Raw genomic sequence first — 22,819 nt, 5'->3', positions numbered from 1 at the left:
CTTCGTTGCTGACGGGTGTATAAAATTGAGGACACAGCCATGCAATCTCCATAGACAAACATTGTCAGTAGAATTACCTTACTGAAGAGCTCAGTGACTTTCAACGTATCACTTTGTCAAATTTCTGCCCGGACTAATCTGGATTTGGCAGATGCCAGGTAAACATTACCTGCCCGACTGCACTGTGTCAACTGCCACCTAACGCTACAGCATACAATTGCATTGTAGACAATTCTGTGCTTCCAACTTTGTGGCAACAGTTTGGGGAAGGCCCTTTCCTGTTTCAGCATGACAATGCCCCTGTGCATAAATCGAGGTCCACACAGAAATGGTTTGCCAAGATCAGTGTGGAAGAACTTGACTGGCCTGCACATAGCCCTGACCTCAACCCCATCGAACACCTTTGGGATGAATTGGAACGCTGACTGTGAGCCAGGCCTAATCGTCCAACATCAGTGCCCGACTTCACTAATGTACTTGTGGCTGAATTTAAACAAGTCCCCTCAGCAATGTTGAAACATGTACTGAAAAGCTTTCCCAGGAGAGTGGAGGCTGTTATAGCAGCAAAGGGGGACCAAATCCATATTAATGCCCATGATTTTGGAATGAGATGTTTGACAAGCAGGTGTCCACATCCCTTTGGTCATGTAGTGTAGTTGGCAATATAAGTTATTTTTTAGGTTTGGATCATTTTCATTTAGATTTGGATAGAATTTTGATTAACCACATGACAATGATTTTGAGTTACAAAGATGTTATTATAAATAATATTAAACAGTTACACGAAAATGTGTATATGTAACTGCACGCAGATCGTTAGAAATGGTAATATAAATAGAGTTATTTTTGCCTTATGTAATCAAACAGTGACTTAAAGCATCAGACAGGCTCCATGCATATACCTGATTTTATTAAAACACAGGGTGTGTCTATATATGGAAAAATACACATTTTAAAATGTCTACCAATCGATTAGTCGAAAGAACAGATGACTTTCGGACGATTTTAAGATGAATTTTGGTCGAGATAGCCCTACTTTATAGGCATATCATGTTATGCCATTTTCCCAAACGATTCCATTATATTTAGAAATGCATCTAAAATACTTTAGAACCACACATATTCATGTTCTAATAAACTAATATTACCTGTAAAGACCTTAAGCATAATGTATAATTATTATATATTTTTTTATCTCCACTTTTGAATTTTGAAAATACACGTAATTATAGTTCTTATGCTGAAATAACAGGTGTTTTAGTCAGTTGCATTATGATCAGTGAGTTTAGTATTATGCAAGTAATTTTTGGGATTAACAAATGACAGTTTGTATTGGGTTACTGAATCTAAAAAGAGCTCAGTACAGCTTTAACTAACCACAGATCCTAATATTAGTGATGCAATAAGAAAATGTTTCTTTTTTTGTCATGTTTTTTGTCAAGTGCCAGTTTCGTGAGAACCACCCTTTTTAGGTATCTGCTATTTACTGGCTAATCAATCTAGTTTAGACAAGACCACTATGTGGCTCATTCAATACATTGACCACATTCTCAAAATGAGTCTCCTTTAAACAAAATCACTGTCTGCCACTTGGCTTTCTTCGATATCCAGTCATCGTTAGCCGACCACAGCACACAAACACGCCTTGGGGAAAGAAAAGACAGTCATTTGCTAGATGACTGACTTGAATATCGGAGCTGTGTCATGTTGTCTACAGCAGCCTTGTAATATGCTATATCTAGTGACTCAGTCATTCATGCGCCTGAAAGCCAATTGATTGGTTGTTTGCACACACACACACACACACACACACACACACACACACACACACACACACACACACACACACACACACGCAATCTCTGTTGACCGTGGTTATTTACATAGCGATGTGGGAGATAAGCAAGCCAGTAGGATAGTGCAGTACAGTGTACTAGCCAGTCTCCTTGTGGAAACAAAGGCAATAGGCTAGCCAGACAGACCGATTGTTACAGACGAATAATAATAAGCCTGTAAAAATCTTAGATAAGAGCCAATTGAAAGAGATTTTTTAAATATGACAAAAATTCTACAATAAGCAGAGATTAAATCTTACAAATGGAAATGTTGAGAAAATATAAGTAGGGCAAAAGATAAATCTTACAAATGGAATTGTATAAGACTGACTGATCTCATACTAGCCTACTATCACTTCCTTACAGAGGCCATGTCTGGATCAATGGGACTACACTCGCCTTCCTCCGCCATAAGACAAGAGCTGTTAACTCATACAGAGTGAAATCCTCTCCTGTGACCCTATTCTGTCATCTGGTCCACTGTTGTTAGCATTACCATGTTAGCTAATGTGTAAGCCCAGCCACTGCTAGACTGTGCAGTCTGTTCTGCTGCTTGTGTCCTGTCCTCTCATTATGCAGGCCATGATGATGATGATGATGATGATGAGGGCAATTCACTTCTATACATATAGGACTATAGAACAGTTTGTAGCCCAATGAGCAGCCAGCGTGTTAATCGGCCAGGAGGAGCGGTGCTACGCTGCTTGGCGTAAACATAACTTAGCCCACACAAATGGGACCACTATACAACACAGACATACAGAAGAACAAAGAAACACCATGACAGCACACAAGCATGACACACATCAAAGCAGTCAATGATGCACACACAGCAAACGGCCGTGTGCACGCACACCATAGCAGTTTAGTCTTTGGCTGGGCCTTGGTGGCAGCTGAGGTGCCGTTCAGCACTAAACCACGCACACTGGGCAGCCAGGTCAGACTTACTGTTGAAAATAATTGCTCAGTGGCTCTGCTCCTCTGACATCAATGTTGGCCCAGCAGCCTGGGCCTGCTCCGAGAGAGAAAATACCACTAATCACAGATCCATGATCAGCTTTCCCTACCCGGATCCGAACCCTCAATCATTACGACTTGAAACGCCAAGCTGGACTGGGACCTGTATGTGGGAACGACTGCCAGCAGGATCCCTCAGCCTCTTTTCCTCAGGCTTCCATCCAGACACTCGGATCCTCATCCTGACTTAGGCCTGGCAAGGACATTCTGCCACTTAGCTGATAGCGAGCTCTCACGCCTTAATAATCCATCCCACTGGCCAGCAGCCATCAATTCCCCCAGCGCCCATTATTTGCCCAGGCACCACAGATAAGGCCACTTACTTCTGCTTACACTAATCAGTGTTAGCGTTGATGGTGTAGCCTACATTGAGAAGGCACAGCAGGGCATGAGGCAGGGTCCTGGCCAAACCAGCAGTCTGTCTGCAGAGCCTTGTTTACCACTGGCCAAAGTCAGACAGTATCTCATCCTGTTGTTACACGGACAGAAATTAGGAACTCGTCCCTCCCGTCGGGGGCCTCCATAAAGGATGTTGTGGTGAAGCAGAGATAAGTGGTGGATGGAGATCTGGGACAAAAGATGCTTTCATACCACCATGTTTTGCCTCCAAGAGTCCTTTGCCAAAGGTGGCCTCGTCGGCCTATTAAAAAGGGGTCTAGGCTAAATCATCCTCTTTTTGTCTTAGATTGTCCTGGGTTGACTTGTTCTTATTCTGCCAGAGTAATGTTCGCCCTTGAAATACTGGCACTGCTGGGAAGGAGACAAAGAAAGCCCTCTTAGTTTTTCCTTAGGAGGAAATGCCTTCCTAAACACATTACAGCACACAGGTGGTTAGTGCAGCAGCTAGGCTTTTTTTCTAATAGAAAAAAGTTCTCATTGAACACATCTATCGCTTCTTAGACTTGCTTTCAATGAGAATGACATTTCACATTTCCATGTTAAATTGGTCGGGTCACCCAAGAAGTTACATATTGCAGCTTTAACTTGGGCAAATGAATGCATTTAATAATAAATTCAATACAATTAGTGAATTTCCTTCTATGTTAAATGCATTTTTTTATATTATTGAATTCCGTTTCAATGTCTAGATTCCGTCGGCATTATTTGCAATTCAGATTTTATAGGACACTTCTATTTTTGAAGTAGACTGGGGGCTTTCTGAATACTCCCATTAATGTGCCATGTTGACCAGTGGGTGAAACTTCCTTCCAGTTCGGTTTTATGAGATTTGAAAGAGTCACCTGCCTGGACTGAAAAACGGGCCAGGAGTGGAGCGTCATGACTTAGGATAGGCCTACGTTACAAACTAAAATAAATAGCCTATTTCAACCAGCTCAAAAGTATCGGCCTATTATTGGTGTACAGATTAACACACACACACATGGCTGGATTCAAAACATATGCTTACAGTGGGAGAGAGGTCAGGACTAGCTTGTTCCCTGAGTGCTTCTGGAACAAAGTGGGTCCGCTGATTATATGGGTCAGTGGGTTAATTTAATAGCACTACTACCACGTCCAAGGCGAGGAAACACTGTAGACTAATACATACAGGGAGAGGTCACACACTAGTCAATACTATACTAGGATGCCAAGACACAATAATAGTGAGAGCAGCTCATGTTGTTGAGACAGACAGGATGGGGGTGCTTCAGTATAGTACAGTCCCAGAGTAGCCTAATGGCATCAAAATCAAATTGTATTTGTCACATGGGCCGAATACAACAGGTGTAGACGTTACAGTGAAATGCTTACTTACAAGTCCTTAACCAACAATGTAGTTTTAATAAAATACTTACGAAAAAGTAAGAGATAAAAGTAACAATAATTAAAGAGCAGCAGTAAAATAACAATAGTGAGGCTATATGTATATATACAGGCGGTACCGGTACAGAGTCAATGTGCGGGGGCACCAGTGTCGAGGTAAATGAGATAATAAGTACATGTAGGTAGAGTTAAAGTGGCTATGCATAGATAATAACAGAGTAGCAGCAGCGTAGAAGAGATGGGGAAATGCAAATAGTCTGGGTAGCCATTAGATGTTCAGGAGTCTTATGGCTTTGGGGTAGAAGCTGTTTAGAAGCCTCTTGGATTTAGACCTGGCGCTCCGGTACCGCTTGCCATGCAGTAGCAGAGAGAACAATCTATGAATAGGGTGACTGGAGTCTTTGACAATTTTTAGGGCCTTCCTCTGACACAGCCTGGTATAGAGGTCCTAGATGACAGGAAGCCTGGCCCCATTGATGTACTGGGCCGTACGCACTACCCTCTGTAGTGCCTTGCGGTCAGAGGCCAAGCAGTTGCCATACCAGGCAGTGATGCAACCAGTCAGGATGCTCTCGATGGTGCAGCTGTAAAACTTTTTGAGGATCTGTTAGTTTGTTGGTGATGTGGACAGCAAAGGAACTTTAAGCTCTCAACCTGCTCCACTACAGCCTCGTCGATGAGAATGGGGCTGTAGTCCAAAATCATCTCCTTTGTCTTGATCACGTTGAGGAAGAGGTTGTTGTCCTCGCACCAAACGGTTAGGTCTCTGACCTCCTCCCTATAGGCCGTCTCATCGTTGTCGGTGATCAGGCCTACCACTGTCATCATCGGCAAACTTAATGATGTTGTTGAAGTCGTGCCTGGCTGTGAATTCATGACTGAATAGGGAGTACAGGAGGGGACTAAGCACGCACCCCTGAGGGGCCCCTGTGTTGATGATCAGCGTGGCGGATGTGTTGTTACCTACCCTTACCACCTGGGGGTGGCCGTCAGGAAGTCCAGGATCCAGTTGCAGAAGGTGTTTAGTCCCAGGGTCCTTAGCTTAGTGATGAGCTTTGAGGGCACTGTGGTGTTGAACGCTGATCTTTAGTTGATGAATAGCCTTCTCACCGGTGTGGCTTTTGTCTAGGCGTGGAGTGCAAGAGAGATTGCATCTGTTGGGGCAGTATGCAAATTGGAGAGGGTCTAGGGTTTCTGAGATAATGGTGTTGTGAGCCATGAACAGCCTTTCAAAGCACTTCATGGCTACAGACATGAGTGCTACAGGTCGGTAGTCATTTATGGTGGTTACCTTAGTGTTCTTGGGCACAGGGATTATGGTGGTCTGCTTGAAACATGTTGGTATTACAGACGGGGGGTGGTTGAAAATGTCAGTGAAGACTCTTGCCAGTTGGTCAGCTCGTGCTCGGAGTACACGTCCTGGTAAACCGTCTGGCCCTGCGGCCTTGTGAATGTTGACCTGTTTAAAGGTCGTACTCACATCGGCTGCGGAGAGCGTGATCCGATCCCACAGTCGTGTGCGAACAGCTGATGCTCTCACACATGTTTCGGTGTTACTTGCCTCGAAGCAAGCATAGAAGTGATGTAGCTCGTCTTGTAGCTCGTGTCATTGGGCAGCTCTCGGCTGTGCTTCTCTTTTGTTGTCTGTAATAGTTGCAAGCCCTGCCACATCCAACGAGCGTCGGAGCTGGTGTAGTACGATTCGGTCTTAGTCCTGTATTGATGCTTTGCCTGTTTGATGGTTCGTCGGAGCGCATAGCAGGATTTCTTATAAGCTTCTGGGTTAGAGTCCTGCTCCTTGAATGCGGCAGCACTATCCTTTAGCTCAGTGTGAATGTTGCCTGTAATCCATGACTTCTGGTTGGGGTACGCATGTACAGTCACTGTGGGGGGGACGTCATCAATGCGGTGTACTCCTGAATGCCATCGGAAGAATCCCGGATCATATTCCAGTCTGAGCTAACAAAACAGTCCTGTAATTTAGCATCTGCTTCATCTGACCACTTTAATTTTTGCCTGTAAGCAGAACTCAGGAGGATAGAATTATGGTCAGATTTGCCAAATGGAGGACGAGGGAGAGCGTTGTATGCGTCTCTGTATGTGGAGTAAAGGTGGTGTAGAGTTTAATTTTTTTTATTTTTTTATTTGTAATTTTTTTCCCCCCTCTGGTTGCACATTTAACATGCTGATAGAAATGAGGTAAAACTGATTTAAGTTTCTCTGCATTAAAGTTCCCGGCCACTAGGAGCACTGCCTCTGGATGAGCATTTTCCTGTTTGCTTATGGCGGTATACAGCTCATTGAGTGCAGTCTTAGTGCCAGCATTGGTCTGTGATGGTATGTAAACAGCTATGAAAAATACATATAATCTCTCTAGGTAGATGGTGTGGTCTACAGCTTATCATGAGATACTCTACCTCAGGCGAGCAAAACCTCTAGACTTCCTTAGATATTGTGCACCAGCTGTTGTTTACAAATATACTTTGGCTGCCACCCCGTGTCTTACTGGAGGCTGCTGTTCTATCCTGCCAATGGAGTGTATAACCCGCCAGCTCTGTTATTAATGTCGTCGTTCAGCCACTCCTCGGTGAAACATAATATTTCACACATTTTAATGTCCCGTCGGTAGGATATACATGCTTTTAGATGGTCCCATTTATTTTCCAGCAATTGAACGTTGGCTAGCAGTACGGATGGCAAAGGCAGATTAGCCACTCGTCGCCTACACACAAGGCACCCCGATCTCCTTCCATGAAATCTGTTTCTTTCTTCTGTGAATGACGGGGATGAAAGACTTTTCGGGTGTTTGGAGTATATCCTTCCCGTCCAACTCGTTAAAGAAAAATGATTTGTCCAATTCGAGGTGAGTAATCACTGTTCTAATGTCCAGAAGGTCTTTTCTGGTATAAGAGACAGTAGCAGAAACATTATGTACAAAATAAGTTACAAACAAAATAGCACGGTTGGTTAAGAGCTAATAAAACGGTAGCCATTCTCTCCGGCGCCATCATATGTCTAGTCCACTGATCCAAGCCTGGACCTAATCAAAGCACAGGAACCAATGGAGCACGGGAAAGGCTCTGACTCCGACGGTACTGCAATTACCAATAAGCTTATGGGGATATCTGCTGAAGTGGCCATCATTATAGACATAAATACTGAGAGGAACGGCCGAAAGCATGGCTGTACATAAAATGATTTGTCAACTGGATGATGAGCCGCCATGAGTCAGATGAGGCTGTGGTATTTAGCTAGGACATTTCCATGTAAAAGGACCCATGAGCACAAACGTGAAGTTCATAGGAGCATATCAAATTGTGTGTCAAATGAAAGCTAACTTATTTTGGGCAAATGAAAGCAAAGATACCATTTTCATCTAAAAAATATATGGCATAAGTAAAGGCTTTGATTTCTGGATAAACAGATGGACAAGGGGTCTTAGAAAATATCTACCAGAAAAAGTCTTAATGTATCGTAAATACAATAATGTTGACGTAAAGACAACTGCCAACTAATTTTTCGTTTTGGATAAATTGTGTACCTTCTGTAAGTTTAACAAATATTGCCTTGTAATTGTGTTACCAAAAACCCAGATACTGTACCTTCTGAGATATTTCACATTTCTCTCCCTTATAAGGGAGGATAATGAAAGTTCACAGAAGTAATAGTAGACCTACCAATTAGTTATAGTGATTTTACCAATATAATTTTTGTCTGAATTATTAAGTGATTTAAACAATGTATTCAGACCCCTTTTTCCACATTTTGTTACGTTACAGCCTTATTCTGAATTGGATTAAATAAAAAACATTTCGTCATCAATCTACACACAATACCCCATAAAAAAAAAAAAAATGAAATGCCTTATTTTCATAAGTATTCAGACCCTTTGCTATGAAACTAGAAATTGAGCTCAGGTGCATCCTGTTTCCATTGATCATCCTCAAGATGTTTCTTCAACTTGATTGGAGTCCACCTGTGGTAAATTCTATTGATTGGACATGATTTGGAACAGCACACACCTGTCTATATAAGGTTCTACAGTTGACAGTGCATGTCAGAGCAAAAACCAAGCCATGAGGTCAAAATAATTGTCCGTAGAGGGCTGAGATAGGATTGTGTCAAGGCACAGATCTGGGGAAGGGTACCAACACATTTCTGCAGCATTGAAGGATCTCAAGAACACAGTGGCCTCCATCATTCTTAAATGGAAGATCGCTAAGACTCCCTAGAGCTGGCCACCCGGCCAAACTGAGCAATCGAGGGAGAAGTGCCTTGGTCAGGGAGGTGACAGCGAACGCGATGGTCACCCTGACAGCTCCAGAGTTCCTCTGTGGAGATGAGAATGAGATGAGAAAGGACAACTATCTCTGCAGCACTCCACCAATCAGGCCTTTATGGTAGAGTGGCCAGACGGAAGCCAGTCCTTAGTAAAAGGCACATGACAGCCCGCTTGGAGTTTGCCAAAAGGCACCTAAAAGACTGACCATGTGAAACAAGATTCTTTGGTCTGATGAAACCAAGATTCAACTCTTTGGCCTGAATGCCTAGTGTCACATCTGGAGGAAACCTGCCACCATCCCTACGGTGAAGCATGGTGGTGGTGACGGCAGCAGCATGCTGTGGAGATGTTTTTCAGCGGCAGGGACTGAGAGACTAGTCAGGATTGGGGGAAAGATGAACGGAGCAAAGTACAGAGAGATCCTTGATGAAAACCTGCTCCAGAGCACTCAGGACCTCAGACTGGGGGCGACGGTTCACCTTCCAACAGGACAATGATCTTAAGCACACAGCCAAGACAATGCAAGAGTGGCTTCGGGACAAGCCTCTGAATGTCCTTGAGTGGCCCAGCCAGAGCCTGGACTTAAACCCGATCGAACATCTCTGGAAAAACCTGGAAATGGACGGGGAGCGTCGCTGCACCGCTAACCTGACAGAGCTTGAGAGGATCTGCAGAGAAGAATGGGAGAATACAGGTGTTCCAAGCTTGTAGCGTCATACCCAAGAAGACTCGAGGCTGTAATCGCTGCCAAAGGTGCTTCAACAAAGTACTGAATTAAGGGTCTGAATACTTGTGATATTTCTGGGGTTTTTTGCAAACATTTCTAAAAACCTGTTTTTGCTTTGTCATTATGGGGTATTATATGTCGATTGATGAGGGGGGGAACTGTTCAATCCATTTTAGAATAAGGCTTTAATGTTACAATGTGGAAAAAGTCAAGGGGTCTGAATACTTTCTGAATGCACTGTATGTTATGGGGAATTGTTAGACACTAACAATCAAACGCAAACAATTCACACAATGAAGTTCTGAAACAATGATGTGCACAAATTTGCAGGTTGAGACTGCCTTCTGGAGAGAAACGTGCATTCCGCATCTTAGCCACACTCGCCTCGGCAATGGATTAAAGGCTCTGCGTGGTCAATCGCATGTCGGCAGTGGCCGTACAGAATTTACTGTAATACCGCCTCTGCAGAAGTCAGGGCATTCATACTTCTTTCATTTCACGTAACAGAGTAGAGCTCTTGTGAAGGATGTTGTCAAGGAAGGGAGTTTGTGTTTATACAGGACCCCCCCACCACCACCTACCGCCATCCAGTTATATCAATGCGGAGCTATACTGAGGCCTCCACATTGGTACAACATTTTGGAAGCACACGGCAATGTGGTACGGAGCTCGATTTGGCCTCTGCATGCCTTTGGAGGCTCCTCAGTTTTTGGTCCATGCAATTATCTTGACATATCAAACAAACCATTTTAAAAGCAAGTGCTAATGGTAAACGTCCACCGTGGAAAACATCCACCATTGTCCCCGTTCCCAAGAAAGACTAGCCTTGCTCTCTCAACAACCATACGCCTATTGCTCTGACCTCTCTTGTGATGTAGGCCCTGCAGAAGCTAGTCAAGGCCATATCACGTTTGTGGCATGTGCTCTTCTGGATCCCCTCCAGTTTGCATACCGCACCAAAAGGACGACGCCATGCTGTTCTTGATGGACACCATCCACAGACATCTGGAGGGCAGAAGGGCCTCTGTCAGGCTCTTATTTGTGGACTTCTCATCTGCATTTAACATCATGCAGTCTACCATCCTCGCCAGAACTTGTTTCACAGTTCAATCACGACCACGGCCACAGAGAGTCTATGCCAATGGTAAGACACGCTACTCGCTTGCGCTGGTTCACCACAGTGCGTACGGTCACCTTTTTTATTCTCTACACCAATGCCTGTCAGAGTGGCCATACCAACCTCCATCTTGTGAAGTTTGCCAATGACACAGTCCTCTCACTCCTCTCAGGGCCTGAGTAGGACCACTGCCCAGCCCTCCAGGACTTCATTGACAGGTGTGACTTTGCGCTGCTGGAGTTGAATGTCTCCAAGATGAAGGAAATGGTTGTTGGCATCAGGAGGAAGCCAGGATGGACCCGGCGATCATCCAGGGTGAGGAGGTGGACATTGTGGACCAGTATAAATATATTGCTGCCATCTTTGATAACACCCTGACGTTTGAGCAAAACAGATGCTGTCATTGTTAATTATTTTTCAAAATGATTTTTTTTAACCTTTTTTTATTTAACAATGCAAATTCTTATTTACAATGAAGGCCTACACCGGCCAAACCCGGACGATGCTGGGCCAATTGTGCGCCGCTCTATGGGATTCCCAATCACGGCCCGTTGGAATACAGCCTGGATTCGAACCAGGGTGTCTGTAGTGACGCCTCAAGCACTGAGATGCAGTGCCTTAGACCGCTGTGCCACTCGGGAGCCCCGATACTTTCTCAGGAAACTGAACTCATTCAGTGTTCACAAATCAATATTGCAAACCTTTTACAGTTCTTTCATCGAGAGTGTGCTGGTTCACATCCCCCTCTGTCAAGAACAGGAACCACCTCCAAGCCATTGTGGTATGCTCTAAGATCTCCGGGGTGCCTCTCAGAAGTCTGGCCTCATTCTTTGAGCAGCAGGCCAGGAGGAAGGCCCATGACATCCTGGTGGACAGCACCCATGTCCTCAACCGACAGTTCCAACTGCTCCCCCTTTGACGCTGCCTGTCTCAAGTGCCCCTCCAATGGGCACAGGGCCTCATATTTTGTGCCCGAGGCTATCTTCCTCGTTAAGAGGACCATTAACGAAGACCTAGGGATTATTCTAGACATAGTTTAGCCCTGCCATTAATAGGAACTGTGGCAACCACGGACATTTAGTTTCATAAATTGCACCATGCACTTTAAACTGTTGCCTTAAATGTTTTATTTATAAAAAATTATACTGTCAGTCTGTGTGTGTTTTATCCTGTCTGAAGCACCCTTTCCATCCCTGAGTAAATTTCCCCTTGGGGATTAATAAAGTTCTATTGTAAAACAGGTACACATGTCAAAATGGGGGATTTACTGTACTACTTTAAGTGGTGGGGTTACTCTTTGCTGAATACAAACTCCAGATTGTGGCTTTAAGTAAATTAAATGGTTTATATAAAAAAAAAATACTCACACTTAATCAAATAATTGTTTTACAAAAAATCTGTACAATAGCTGTAAGCAGTGGTCCTAGTAAATAAAGTTACCAGCACAGCACACCCATTGACTATACATTAGAATTGGCTTATTATCATTACCAAAATGCAGGTTCTCATTACCGAAACTGCCCTAAAAATGGGGCGGTAATGAGAAATGTGTGTTTCAGTAATGAGGCCCTTATCTCAATCTGCAAGTAATTGGAGATTGCCATTATGAGTCAGCAAACAATTGAACACATCACTAAAGCCCATTCATGCCTCCATCTTGGTAAGGTAATGGTAAAGTTTTTTCCAATTTGAGCTTTTTAGTAATTCCGGTAATGACAAGGTCAAGCGTCGCACATGGGGTGTTTGAGAATAAGATCCTCATTCTGAAAGCATATACGTGAAATAATTAAATAAAAGTATGCTCATGTTAGGACTTCTCCTCTAGATAATGCATCATAGGTGAATTAAACCAAATTATTGGAGATTTTACAGCAACTTCGAAAGGTGTTACGGTAATGAGAAACATGTCAAGAGACAGTTTTTACGCAATAAATATGATAGTTTAATTTAAACTTCAACTAGTAAACAGTTTTTATAATTTATGGACAAACTACAGGAACATATTTAGTTTTATTCAGATAAATTAGGTTTTTCTAAAGGAAATTTTTATAAAATGACTGAATTTATTCCAGACAAATTTCGGTAATGAGAATTTGGTGTGGAAATTACACTACCATAAACTAAGCATCTTAGCCTATAGAATAATAGATGAATGTTGTAGATGCACCATGATTTTCAAACTCTTTGTTACTGCCATGGTTAAAACTGGTTTCACGAAAATCACCCATTTTAGAGACTTCATATCATAGTAGGTAGGCTATGTTGTTTGATCCATCCCTGTTTTCCCAAAGAATGCTTTGCTTTCAATTCACACACTTGTAGCCTAAAATGCAAAAACATTCTTCAAATGCAACATGTTTGGGCTCCCGAGTGGCGCAGCAGTCTAAAGCACTGCATCTCAGTGCTAGAGGTGTCACCACAGAACATGGTTCGATTCCAGGCTGTATCACAACCGGCCGTGATTGGGAGTCCCATAGGTTGGCGCACAATTGGCCCAGGGTCTTCTGGGTTAGGGTTCTTAACTGACTTGCCTAGTTAAATAAAATACATTTTAAAAAGCATGCAGGTATGATCAATGTCATTGAGTGAAGAGTCGGTATGCACAATTGCAGTCATGATTTGTATGCAGTGATGCCTCCGTATAGTCTAGCTGTTGCAAGGCTTCAGGACTGTCATACCTCAACATGTCATGACAATGTGTCCAGCGATCTCTGTTTTGTTATATTGGTAACTCCCTCTCTCTCCCCCCACTCCCTCCCTCTATCTATCTCCCTCAATATCTCCCGCCCACTCTTGCTTCTGCCCACCCACCCTCTCTTGGTCCCGCCCTACCTCCTTCTCTCCAGTAGAGGTTGTGGTTGAGTATGAGTACGATGCCCTCCATGAAGATGAGCTGACCCTGAGGCTGGGAGACGTGATCAGGAACGTCCGCAGGATCGAGGAGGAGGGATGGATGGAGGGAGACCTCAACGGGAAGAGAGGACTCTTCCCTGACAACTTCGTCAAGGTGATTTAGAGCCTCTCTCCCCATTTTAAACAATATTGAGACACTGACCCAAAACAACTTCCAGGTTGACAGGTACACTAACAGTACTATAATATTATAATAAATGCCATTTAGCAGGCACTTATTTTATCCAAAGTGATGTAAGTGTGGTTCTGGGAATTGAACCCGCTATCCTGGCGTTGCAAGCTCCATGCTTTACCAACTACAGAGTACTGGTTGCACACTTGGGACTTGTAAACCCTAGTGCACCATGAAATTAGGTGTTTCTGTTGAAGACATGCGTACCCTTCTCTTTCTAATATGAAATGGAGTTGTCATGGTACTCATTGCAAATTCTACGTCGAGCTAGTAGTAGAATGTTGTGATGAAGTCACAGAGAGCGGCTGCTCTTCCCTCGTCCCTCCCTCCTGGCTGTAATCCAGAGTAGTGAGATAGGTAATCCTCTAGGAAGTCTGGCAGCTTTGAGGAGGGAGATCTCGCTGTACTGAACTGAACTTTGCTCCCGGACACTGAGACTATTTTTCTTCCTCTATAAGTGCTTCTGTAACTGTCTGAGACTAAAAGTTCTTCCCAGGAAATCATGTCTGAGCTGGAGGAGTCGGTAAGGGATTTACTCGTCTTTACTAAACGTCAACATGACAGGGTTCTTTGAGGTGTGTATTATAATCAACAACTCTGCTGTTTGCCAGCGGAGGTCATGATGTTTTGGGTGTTGGCGGGGCTGTCACAGTTTGCACTTTTGACACCTCAGAGACTTAAATCTGTTTGTTTGGCTCTCCAAGGAGAGGAGGGAGAAAAGGAAAGAAACTCATTTTCTCAATATGTGATTGTTGGAAATAGCAGCCAATTATGCAAGAAAAGTAGGTATTTTTTTGAGTCTGGTACATTTGCTGTTTGTTCAGCTTCACCACAGTGAGTTGTACAAGTCAGCGTTAAACTCTTAGAAAGTGTTATTGTTCTGAGAATGGCTGTTTCTCTCTTGGGATAGAGCTGAGAGTCAGCCAGAGGAGGATGTCTCTCCTTCTCTCTCCCCCCTCTCAGCAGTCTGGCTCCTCCCGAGGACTCTCAACTCCTTGCCGTCACTCTTGACTTGGTCTTTATTTTCTGAATTGAATGAATCTTATTAAAATAGTTTTATAATTCAGGAGTCAGGACGCTGGTCTCTCTCCTGTTACAGGAGTAAAAAAAGTGAAATGTGTTGTTTTACAGGGTCAGCTATAGTAGTACAGCACCCCTGAAGCAAATTAGCGTTAAGTGCCTTGCTCAAGGGCACATCGGTACATTTTTCACCTTGTCAACTCTGGTATTCGAACCGGCGATTCAGATACTGGCCCAACGCTTTAACCGCTAGGCTACCTACCGCCCATAAGGTAGAGAAGAGACTTGCTGTTCAGTGTGAGAGAAGCTGCCAGTCAGCAGGACACACACAGCGTTCCTGTCTGTCTCCTCTTCCTCTGCTGTGAAAATATCCAGTCAGCATGTGTGAACCAGGAAGCGGATGGAGCGGGGATCAGCAGGGGTGAAAGTAGGTTACATTTCTTACTGGTACGGGACACCCAGATGAATTAAAAACAATGTTGTCTGATCGATGTTGGACTTCTGAGTGGAGCAGGGGTCTAAGGCACTGCATCTCAGTGCAAGAGGTGTCACTACAGTCCCTGGTTTGAATCCAGGCTGTATCACATCCGGCCGTGATTGGGAGTCCATAGGGTGGCGAACAATTTGCCCAGTGTCGTCCAGGTTTGGCCGGGGTAGGCCGTCATTGTAACTAAGAATTTGTTCTTAACTAACTTGCCTAGTTAAATAAAGGTTACATTTAAACAATTCTAAAATGCATATAATTGGCCTACGAAAGGGGGGAGACAAATACAATATGTGACCGACCGGCTCGATTTAGCCTTATGTAGCAAAATTTGAAAGTGTTTTTTTTACGTTGGATAGAAGTAGAGACTCGGAAATAGAAAATGGTATATCATACATTACAGTTGAGGAACAATGGGAAAGTAATTCTGCTTTGAAAGTTGATAAACTTTACTTTTGAGAAAATGACCCATGAATGTTTTTGAACCTACTAGAGAGCTTTTCTTTGTCTACACCCATTCAGCATCTTTCACACCATTTTAAGCTTTAGCCCCACCCATCTCTTTCAAGATTCACATGTGAGGCTATGTACTAAACAACCAAAGATTTGAAGACTAAAGGCCGGCTTATACTACAGGTGTGTTCGTAAATTTAATCTGGGGTGCCAGAGTGTGTTCTGGGCATTCGTTGACAGAGTGTTGTCAGATTGGCTGTTTGTAAATTCAGATCATTTCGCTCTCGGAGCATTCAGAGCGCACACTAGACACTCTGGCTGAAAACTAGGGTTGATCTGAGCGTTCTGGCCTAACAGCAGTCAAGCACCCAGGCTAACTGGCTAACGTTGGCTAGCTTGCTAGTGACTTCCAGACACAAATGAGAGAACAGCTCACTCTGACCATTTTTACTCACTCTAGCAGAGCCGTTAGGCTGTTTTTATGTTATACAGAGCGTTGGTGACTGCAACTCTGCTGCTGGCAACTATTTAATTAATATTTTTGGCCAATGTTTCCTGACACCGGACATATTCAACGGGTGTTGAGCGTTCGTAAATTCTGCGCTCTGGCACACAGACGAGAGTGCTCTGAAATCGGAGTAGATAGCCAAAGCGAATTTACAAGCTACGTCTATCGACAGTTGTCTCAGTGACATCATAAACATTCTATTGAAATAGTTACTTGCCTAGTGGAGTCTTTTGTGTAGACATGTAGCTAGCTAGCTAAACAATTAACCATAATTCTAACTCATAACATTACTACCCTGCATGAAGGTAGCTAACCAACCAGGTTTAATGTTAGCTAGTTAACATTAGTCTATAACTAGCAATACAAATGGCTCTGAGATTTGAATAATATTACTATACAGATCATACACCTAACGTTAGCTAGCTAGCTAACTTGAAATGAAAATGACTTTCTGACAAAATTAGAAACGTGTCATATCTGAAAATGTAGCTAGCTAGACTATCTTACCCGCATATCTTACCCGCATATATCAATGGACGCTTCTCCCTCTCTTTCACGGATGCCATTGTTGCCCTTAGTTTGAAGATGTAATCCGGAGACAGGTGTTTTATTCAACAGCCTTCTGTGTGTTCTCTTTTTGACTCCGTCTGAATATTTGCAATCAAATGCCAGAATTTTCTCCTTCTCCTTAGCTATCATACTCTAATTCCACTGATTTGCAAAACTCAGTCCTCCAGAAAGTGGAGAGCAATACTTATGGAGATCTGATACATTATATTTTTCAAAAAAGCCACGTTAGAAAGGATTACCTACACATACTGACCAGCTCATATTGTAGACAGAAGCCTGCTACATGGCAGACCAATCTGAACTCCTCTCTAGGCATGTCCAGCCCCCTCATTATCTCAGCCAATCATGACTAGCAGGAAGGTTGCTCACTTTTTCCATGGCTAAACTGTATTCAGATGTCATACAAGTTTGTTATATGTTATTTTATTTTTAAGTTTACGTTCAAGTGGCGCTCCTGTGAGGTAGTGACATGCAACATACGCCTAGTTTTCTGAGTGAATATGCACACTCACCGGGGATTTGGCCAATGTTCTCCGCTGGTGCAATAGCCATTTGCTTTTCGAACAGTTCGTCTGCGATTGTATTTATTTTATTCTGATATGCCTGTATGGGTCTCTCTGCTTTTCACTGACAGTCACAACTTAACAATCATCTACACTGAACAAAAATATAAACACAACATGTAAAGTGTTGGTCCCATGTTTCATGAGCTGAAATAAAAAATCACAGAAATGTTCCATACGCACAAAGTTTATTTCTCTCAAATTTTGTACACAAATTTGTTTACATCCCTGTTAGTGAGCATTTCTCCTTTGCCAATATAATCTATCCACCTGACAGGTGTGGCATATGAAGAAGCTGATTAAACAGCGTGATCATTACGCAGGTGCACCTTGGAGTATTTCTGTCTGTAATAAAGCCCTTTTGTGGGGAAAAACTCATTCTGATTGGCTGGGCCTTGCTCCCCACTGGGTGGGCCTGGTTGCTAAATGGGTGGGCCTATGCCTGCCAAGGCCCACCCATGGCTGCACCCCTGCCCAGTCATGTGAAATCCATAGATTAAGGCCTAATGTATTTATTTAATTTGACTGATTTCCTTATAGGAACTGTAACTTAGTAAAATCTTAGAAGTTGTATGTTGCGTTTTATATTTTTGTTGAGTGTATTGGTAATTTGCAGCTTCAAATCTTGACATGGTTGGACTTTGTGCCTCTTGGACTCCAGTAGTAGTTTCTTTACAACCTTGCAAGTGGAACAGTAGTAGTCTGTAATATGATCATTTGATGTAAATTCAGCATGTGAAGACTTTGCAAAGCAAGTTTCAAAAGCAGGTTGCCATAGCTCTCATTTGTTCAGCGAGGTGGACTCCACTAGAGACTGGGAGAGATTCCATAGTGCTTTCTTACAGCATTCCTGGGAGTTTCTGGCAGAGTGAGTGGAGCGGGCTGTGGCTGGCTGACTGGCTGCTGTCCTAGCCCTGCTCAATGGCCTGAACTGGAGAGGAAAGGAAGCAGGTCTCAACATGAGCAGACAGGTCCACAGAGTAGTAAAGCATACACTCACACATTCACTCAGAGCATGTACTATATTGTATCAGTTATTATAGTGGTTAATGCTGTGGAAATGTTAAAGCACACAAGGTGAGAGACCTGTGTCAGCAAACTTTTAGTACAGTAGATCAATAGTGTGTTTGTTTGAGGAGTCCAGTTGTTGTGAGTGTTTTTGTATGTTTGAGGAGTCTGTTAAAGTGCTCTGAGGAGGAATGACCCTGTGTAGTTCCTGCTGCTCAGCTCGGTGAATCATAGCTTTTCTGAGGGCGGGAACTACAAAATGGTTGATTCCACCTGGGCAGTTAAAGGGAAACCTTGGCCTACATGAACTTAGCCTTTGGCTGCTTCCCCCCCCCCCCACGACACACTATTCAAGTCTTGACATGGTTGGACTTTGTGCCTCTTGAACTCCAGGAGTAGTTGTTCTTTACAACCTTGCAAGTGGAACAGTAGTAGTCTGTAACATGACTTAACAATTTACTAAACTCAACAATTTACGATGGAGTTGCGTAACGACTAGTGTAGGCGGACTGGAGCGCCGATGTAACATAAGTTACTTTTTAACTCTGCGTTGTTGGGATTGGGCTTGTAAGTAAGCATTTCATGGTAAAGTCTACACCTGTAGTATTCGTTACATGTGACCCATACAATTTTATTTTAAAATGGTTTTTATCCAAAACTACTGATTTTGGATAATCAGTAGTTTTTGATAAAAACATCATTTTATGTGAAGTCGGAGCTCCAGTCCGCCCAAGCTAGTTGCCGCTCAAGAGTCCCTGCCCAGCAACTGAGTTTAATCTGCTAACATGAACTTAAATGTTAGGGCTAGATAAAGTGAGAGCCTACACATGGTTTGGCCTGTGAAAGTTACTTTGCAAGTTCAATATGAAGGCATCAGATATTTTGGCTATATCAGTTCATGATTGTAGGTTTTGTGTTCAGGGTTGTGGCGATCATGACATTTTGTCAGGCGGTAAATGTCATGCAGTAACTGCCAGTCTCACAGTAATTGACTGTTTAATTAACATAAACACGTTTAGCATCTCCAGGCCTCCACACGTACAAGCCACTGACGCGTGCTTTTGGAACATCTACATTTAAAAAAAAGTTTAAATCCATTTAATATAAAACATCACAATAACTCCATGATTTATTTTAGGCAGGACTAAAGAAACATGATATGAAGTAAATGTATTTCAGAAGAACAGAATAGCATATGAGCTAGAGTATGAGCGTAAAAGTGATCTACCTCGTACCCCTGCACATTAACTCAGTACTGGTACTCCTTGTATATAGCCTTATTGTTATTTTATCGTGTTACTATTTCCTATTTTATTTAGCAAATATTTCTCTTTTTAACTCTGCATTGTTGAATGGGCTCGTAAGTAAGCATTTCACGGTAAAGTGTACACCTGTTGTATTAGGCACATGTGACCAATAAAATTGTATTTGATCATTTGAAACAATTCCTATACACTAGATTTAGAGTTATTTGACCACTACAGTTGTGAATGATACAATCCTTAATGTCTTTAGAAATTAAAAACATCTATTGTATGGGCAGCATGATGCAACTATTCTGTTTCTCGCCTCAGGATGCACACACTGTTCTCTCATCAAGTGATAATATTCTCACCCATCAGGCTATTCTCAATGTAATCTTGTCTTTAATATGTGACATTAATTTCAATTTAGAATACGCCCTTATCAAATGGGCAGGAACAAGGGCAGGGGAAAAAAGACATGGCGAATGGAGGTTGCTATTTCCAACGGTTCATTTTGGTTTTACAGCTGAGCAATGTGCTTAATATTAGCAGCTGAGAAATAAATACATGTGTGTGTTTAATGGCAGCCATCATTCTGTAGCCAAAGGTAATGTCAGCCTGTTCATTATGGAAAATATAACAAATGCCTTATTACTAGACTATTCAAAATCAAATACAAATTCACTGTAATTGTAGGCTAACTATACTCTGTAAGCCACCCTGCACTATTGATGATAATATCATAATAATACAGTCCACACTCAAGGGCTATAACTAGAGTTTGTTTAATTTTGGTGTAGCCTATAGGCTAGACCAATTATGTCCCAAAGACATCTTGAATCTTAAAAAATAAAATAAGAATTCTGCTGTGCGTAATATACAATGGGCTATGTATTGTATAATGGGACAATCATTTTTTTGTTGTTGCTTGGGCTCGTATAGGCCTATCCGTTCTAATATGTTTATGGGCCTTCCCTGTGGCTCAGTTGGTAGAGCATGGTGTTTGCAACACCAGCATGGTGTGTGCAACGCCAGGGTTGTGGGTTCGATTCCCACGGGGGGCCAGTACAAAAAAAAATGCATGAAATGAAATGTATGCATTCACTACTGTAAGTTGCTCTGGATAAGAGCGTCTGCTAAATGACTAAAATGTAAAATGTACATGTGACATCTTAAATGCTTTGTTTTAATCATCACCTTAGAAAGTGCTGTCAATTTCGTTGTTTGGCTTTGAAACCAGATCCACAAAAAACATGTTTTCCACTCAGTTGCAACCTTTCGTTAAATGTCTTTCTTCAAATTTTTCAATCACAATGTAGCATAATGGTGGCTTTTTAAAAGCATGATACTGTTTAGATAAGTGTTTGTGATTTTAGATTGCATGTGCATTGACGTCAGATTAGAGGGACAATACAAGTCACTTAGCCACAGAGGAATCGTGGATCATTAGCTTCTTTAAAATGTTTTGCTGTGGATTGTTTCAAATCACAAGCTTGTAAGCCTATGCCTATTTGGGAAGCCCACAATATGGGAAGAACACAAATCGATACGCTTAAATGATTGAGTTGCGGCTGTCAGTGAAAAGCATCTCAGTGCATTCGGAAAGTATTCAGACCCCTTGACTTTTTTCACATTTTGTTACGTTACAGGCTTATTTTAAAATTGATTTAAGTTCCCCCCCCCCCCCATCATCAATCTACACAGAATACCCCATAATGACAAAACAGAAACAGGTTTTTAGAAATTCTCTCCAGAGATGTTCGATCGGGTTCAAGTCCGGGCTCTGACTGGGTCACTCAAGGGCATTCGAATCCACTCCTGCGTTGTCTTAGCTGTGTGCTTAGGGTTGTTGTCCTGTTGGAAGGTGAACCTTCACCCCAGTATGAGGCCCTGAGCACTCTGGAGCAGGTTTTCATCAAGGATCTCTCTGTACTCCGCTCCATTCATATTTCCCTCGATCCTGACTAGTCTCCCTGTCCCTGCTGCTGAAAAACGTCCCCACAGCATGATGCTGCCACCACCATGCTTCAACGTAGGGATGGTGCCAGGTTTCCTCAAGATGTGACGCTTACCATTCATGCCAAAGACCAGAGAATCTTGTTTCTCATGGTCTGATGCCTTCTAGGTGCCTTTTGGCAAACTCCAAGTGGGCTGTCATGTGCTTTTTACTGAGTAGTGGCTTCCGCATGGCCACTCTACCATAAAGGCCTGATTGGTGGAGTGCTGCAGAGATGGTTGTCCTTCTGGAATGTTCTCCCATCTCCACAGAGGAACTCTGAAGCTCAGTCAGTGACCATCAGGTTCTTGGTCAATTCCCTAACCAAGGCCCTTCTCCCCAGATTGCTCAGTTTGGCCGGATGGCCAACTCTTCTTCCATTTAAGAATGATGGAGACTGTCTTCCGTGTTCTTGGGGACCTTCAATGCTGCAGAAACGTTTTGGTGCCCTTCCCCAGATCTGTGCCTCGACACAATCCTGTCTCGGTTTTTGCTCTGACATACACTGTCAACTGTGGGACCTTATATAGCCAGGTGTGTGCCTTTTCCAAATCCTGTCCAATTAATTTAATTTTCCACAGGTGGACTCCAACCATGTTGTAGGAACATCTCATGGATGACCAATGGAAACAGGATGCACCTGAGCTTAATTCCAAGTCTCATAGCAAAGGCTTTGAATGCTTATGAGACTAAGGTATTTCGGTTTGTTTTTTTATAAATTTGCTAACATTTCTGAATACTCCATAATGACAGAGAAAAAAACAGGTGTTGTGTGTAGATTGAGGATTTTTTTTTGTTTAATCCATTTTTGAATAAGGCTGTAACGTAACAAAATGTGGAAAAAGTCAAGGGGTCTGAATACTTTACAAATGCGCTGTATGTGTGAAGATAATGTGTCTTGCATATAATGAACATTTTAGACAGGAAAGGGAGGGGGAGGTGGCGAAGATATAGGCGAGTCTCTCTCCAGAGTGGTTCAGCTGTCTCTTGCCAATTCTTGCACAGTCATTGTTTCATTATGTGAATTGTTTGCCCATTGATTGTTAGTTTATTTTGATCAATTCCCCATTACATCTATCACCAGAAAGTAAACCGACGAAATGGGGAATTGGTAAAAAGAGAATCTCAAGTCTAGACAGAATTGCA

At 42.7% G+C, this 22,819-nt stretch overlaps 1 protein-coding gene across 7 annotated transcripts in view; it reads left to right on the top strand.

Moving 5' to 3' along the window:
* Nucleotides 1-22,819, top strand: part of LOC106607874 (CD2-associated protein) — a 108,878-nt gene that overhangs the window by 28,345 nt on the left and 57,714 nt on the right. For 2 of the 7 annotated variants that reach the window (XM_014205331.2, XM_014205329.2), the window contains exon 2: nucleotides 13,589-13,749. The exons of 1 other annotated variant lie outside the window; for it this stretch is intronic. In XM_014205331.2, the coding sequence (XP_014060806.1) occupies nucleotides 13,589-13,749 (161 nt within the window). Of the gene's footprint in view, nucleotides 1-13,588; nucleotides 13,750-14,191; nucleotides 14,403-22,259; nucleotides 22,368-22,819 lie in introns of those variants that run through there. 4 more of the 7 variants (XM_014205330.2, XM_014205332.2, XM_014205333.2 and 1 more) reach the window with 4 other exon arrangements.

This window comes from Salmo salar, chromosome ssa06 (assembly GCF_905237065.1).
Source record: "Salmo salar chromosome ssa06, Ssal_v3.1, whole genome shotgun sequence".
Taxonomy (NCBI): Eukaryota; Metazoa; Chordata; class Actinopteri; order Salmoniformes; family Salmonidae; genus Salmo; species Salmo salar.
This window is presented reverse-complemented; position numbering and strand designations above follow the sequence as displayed.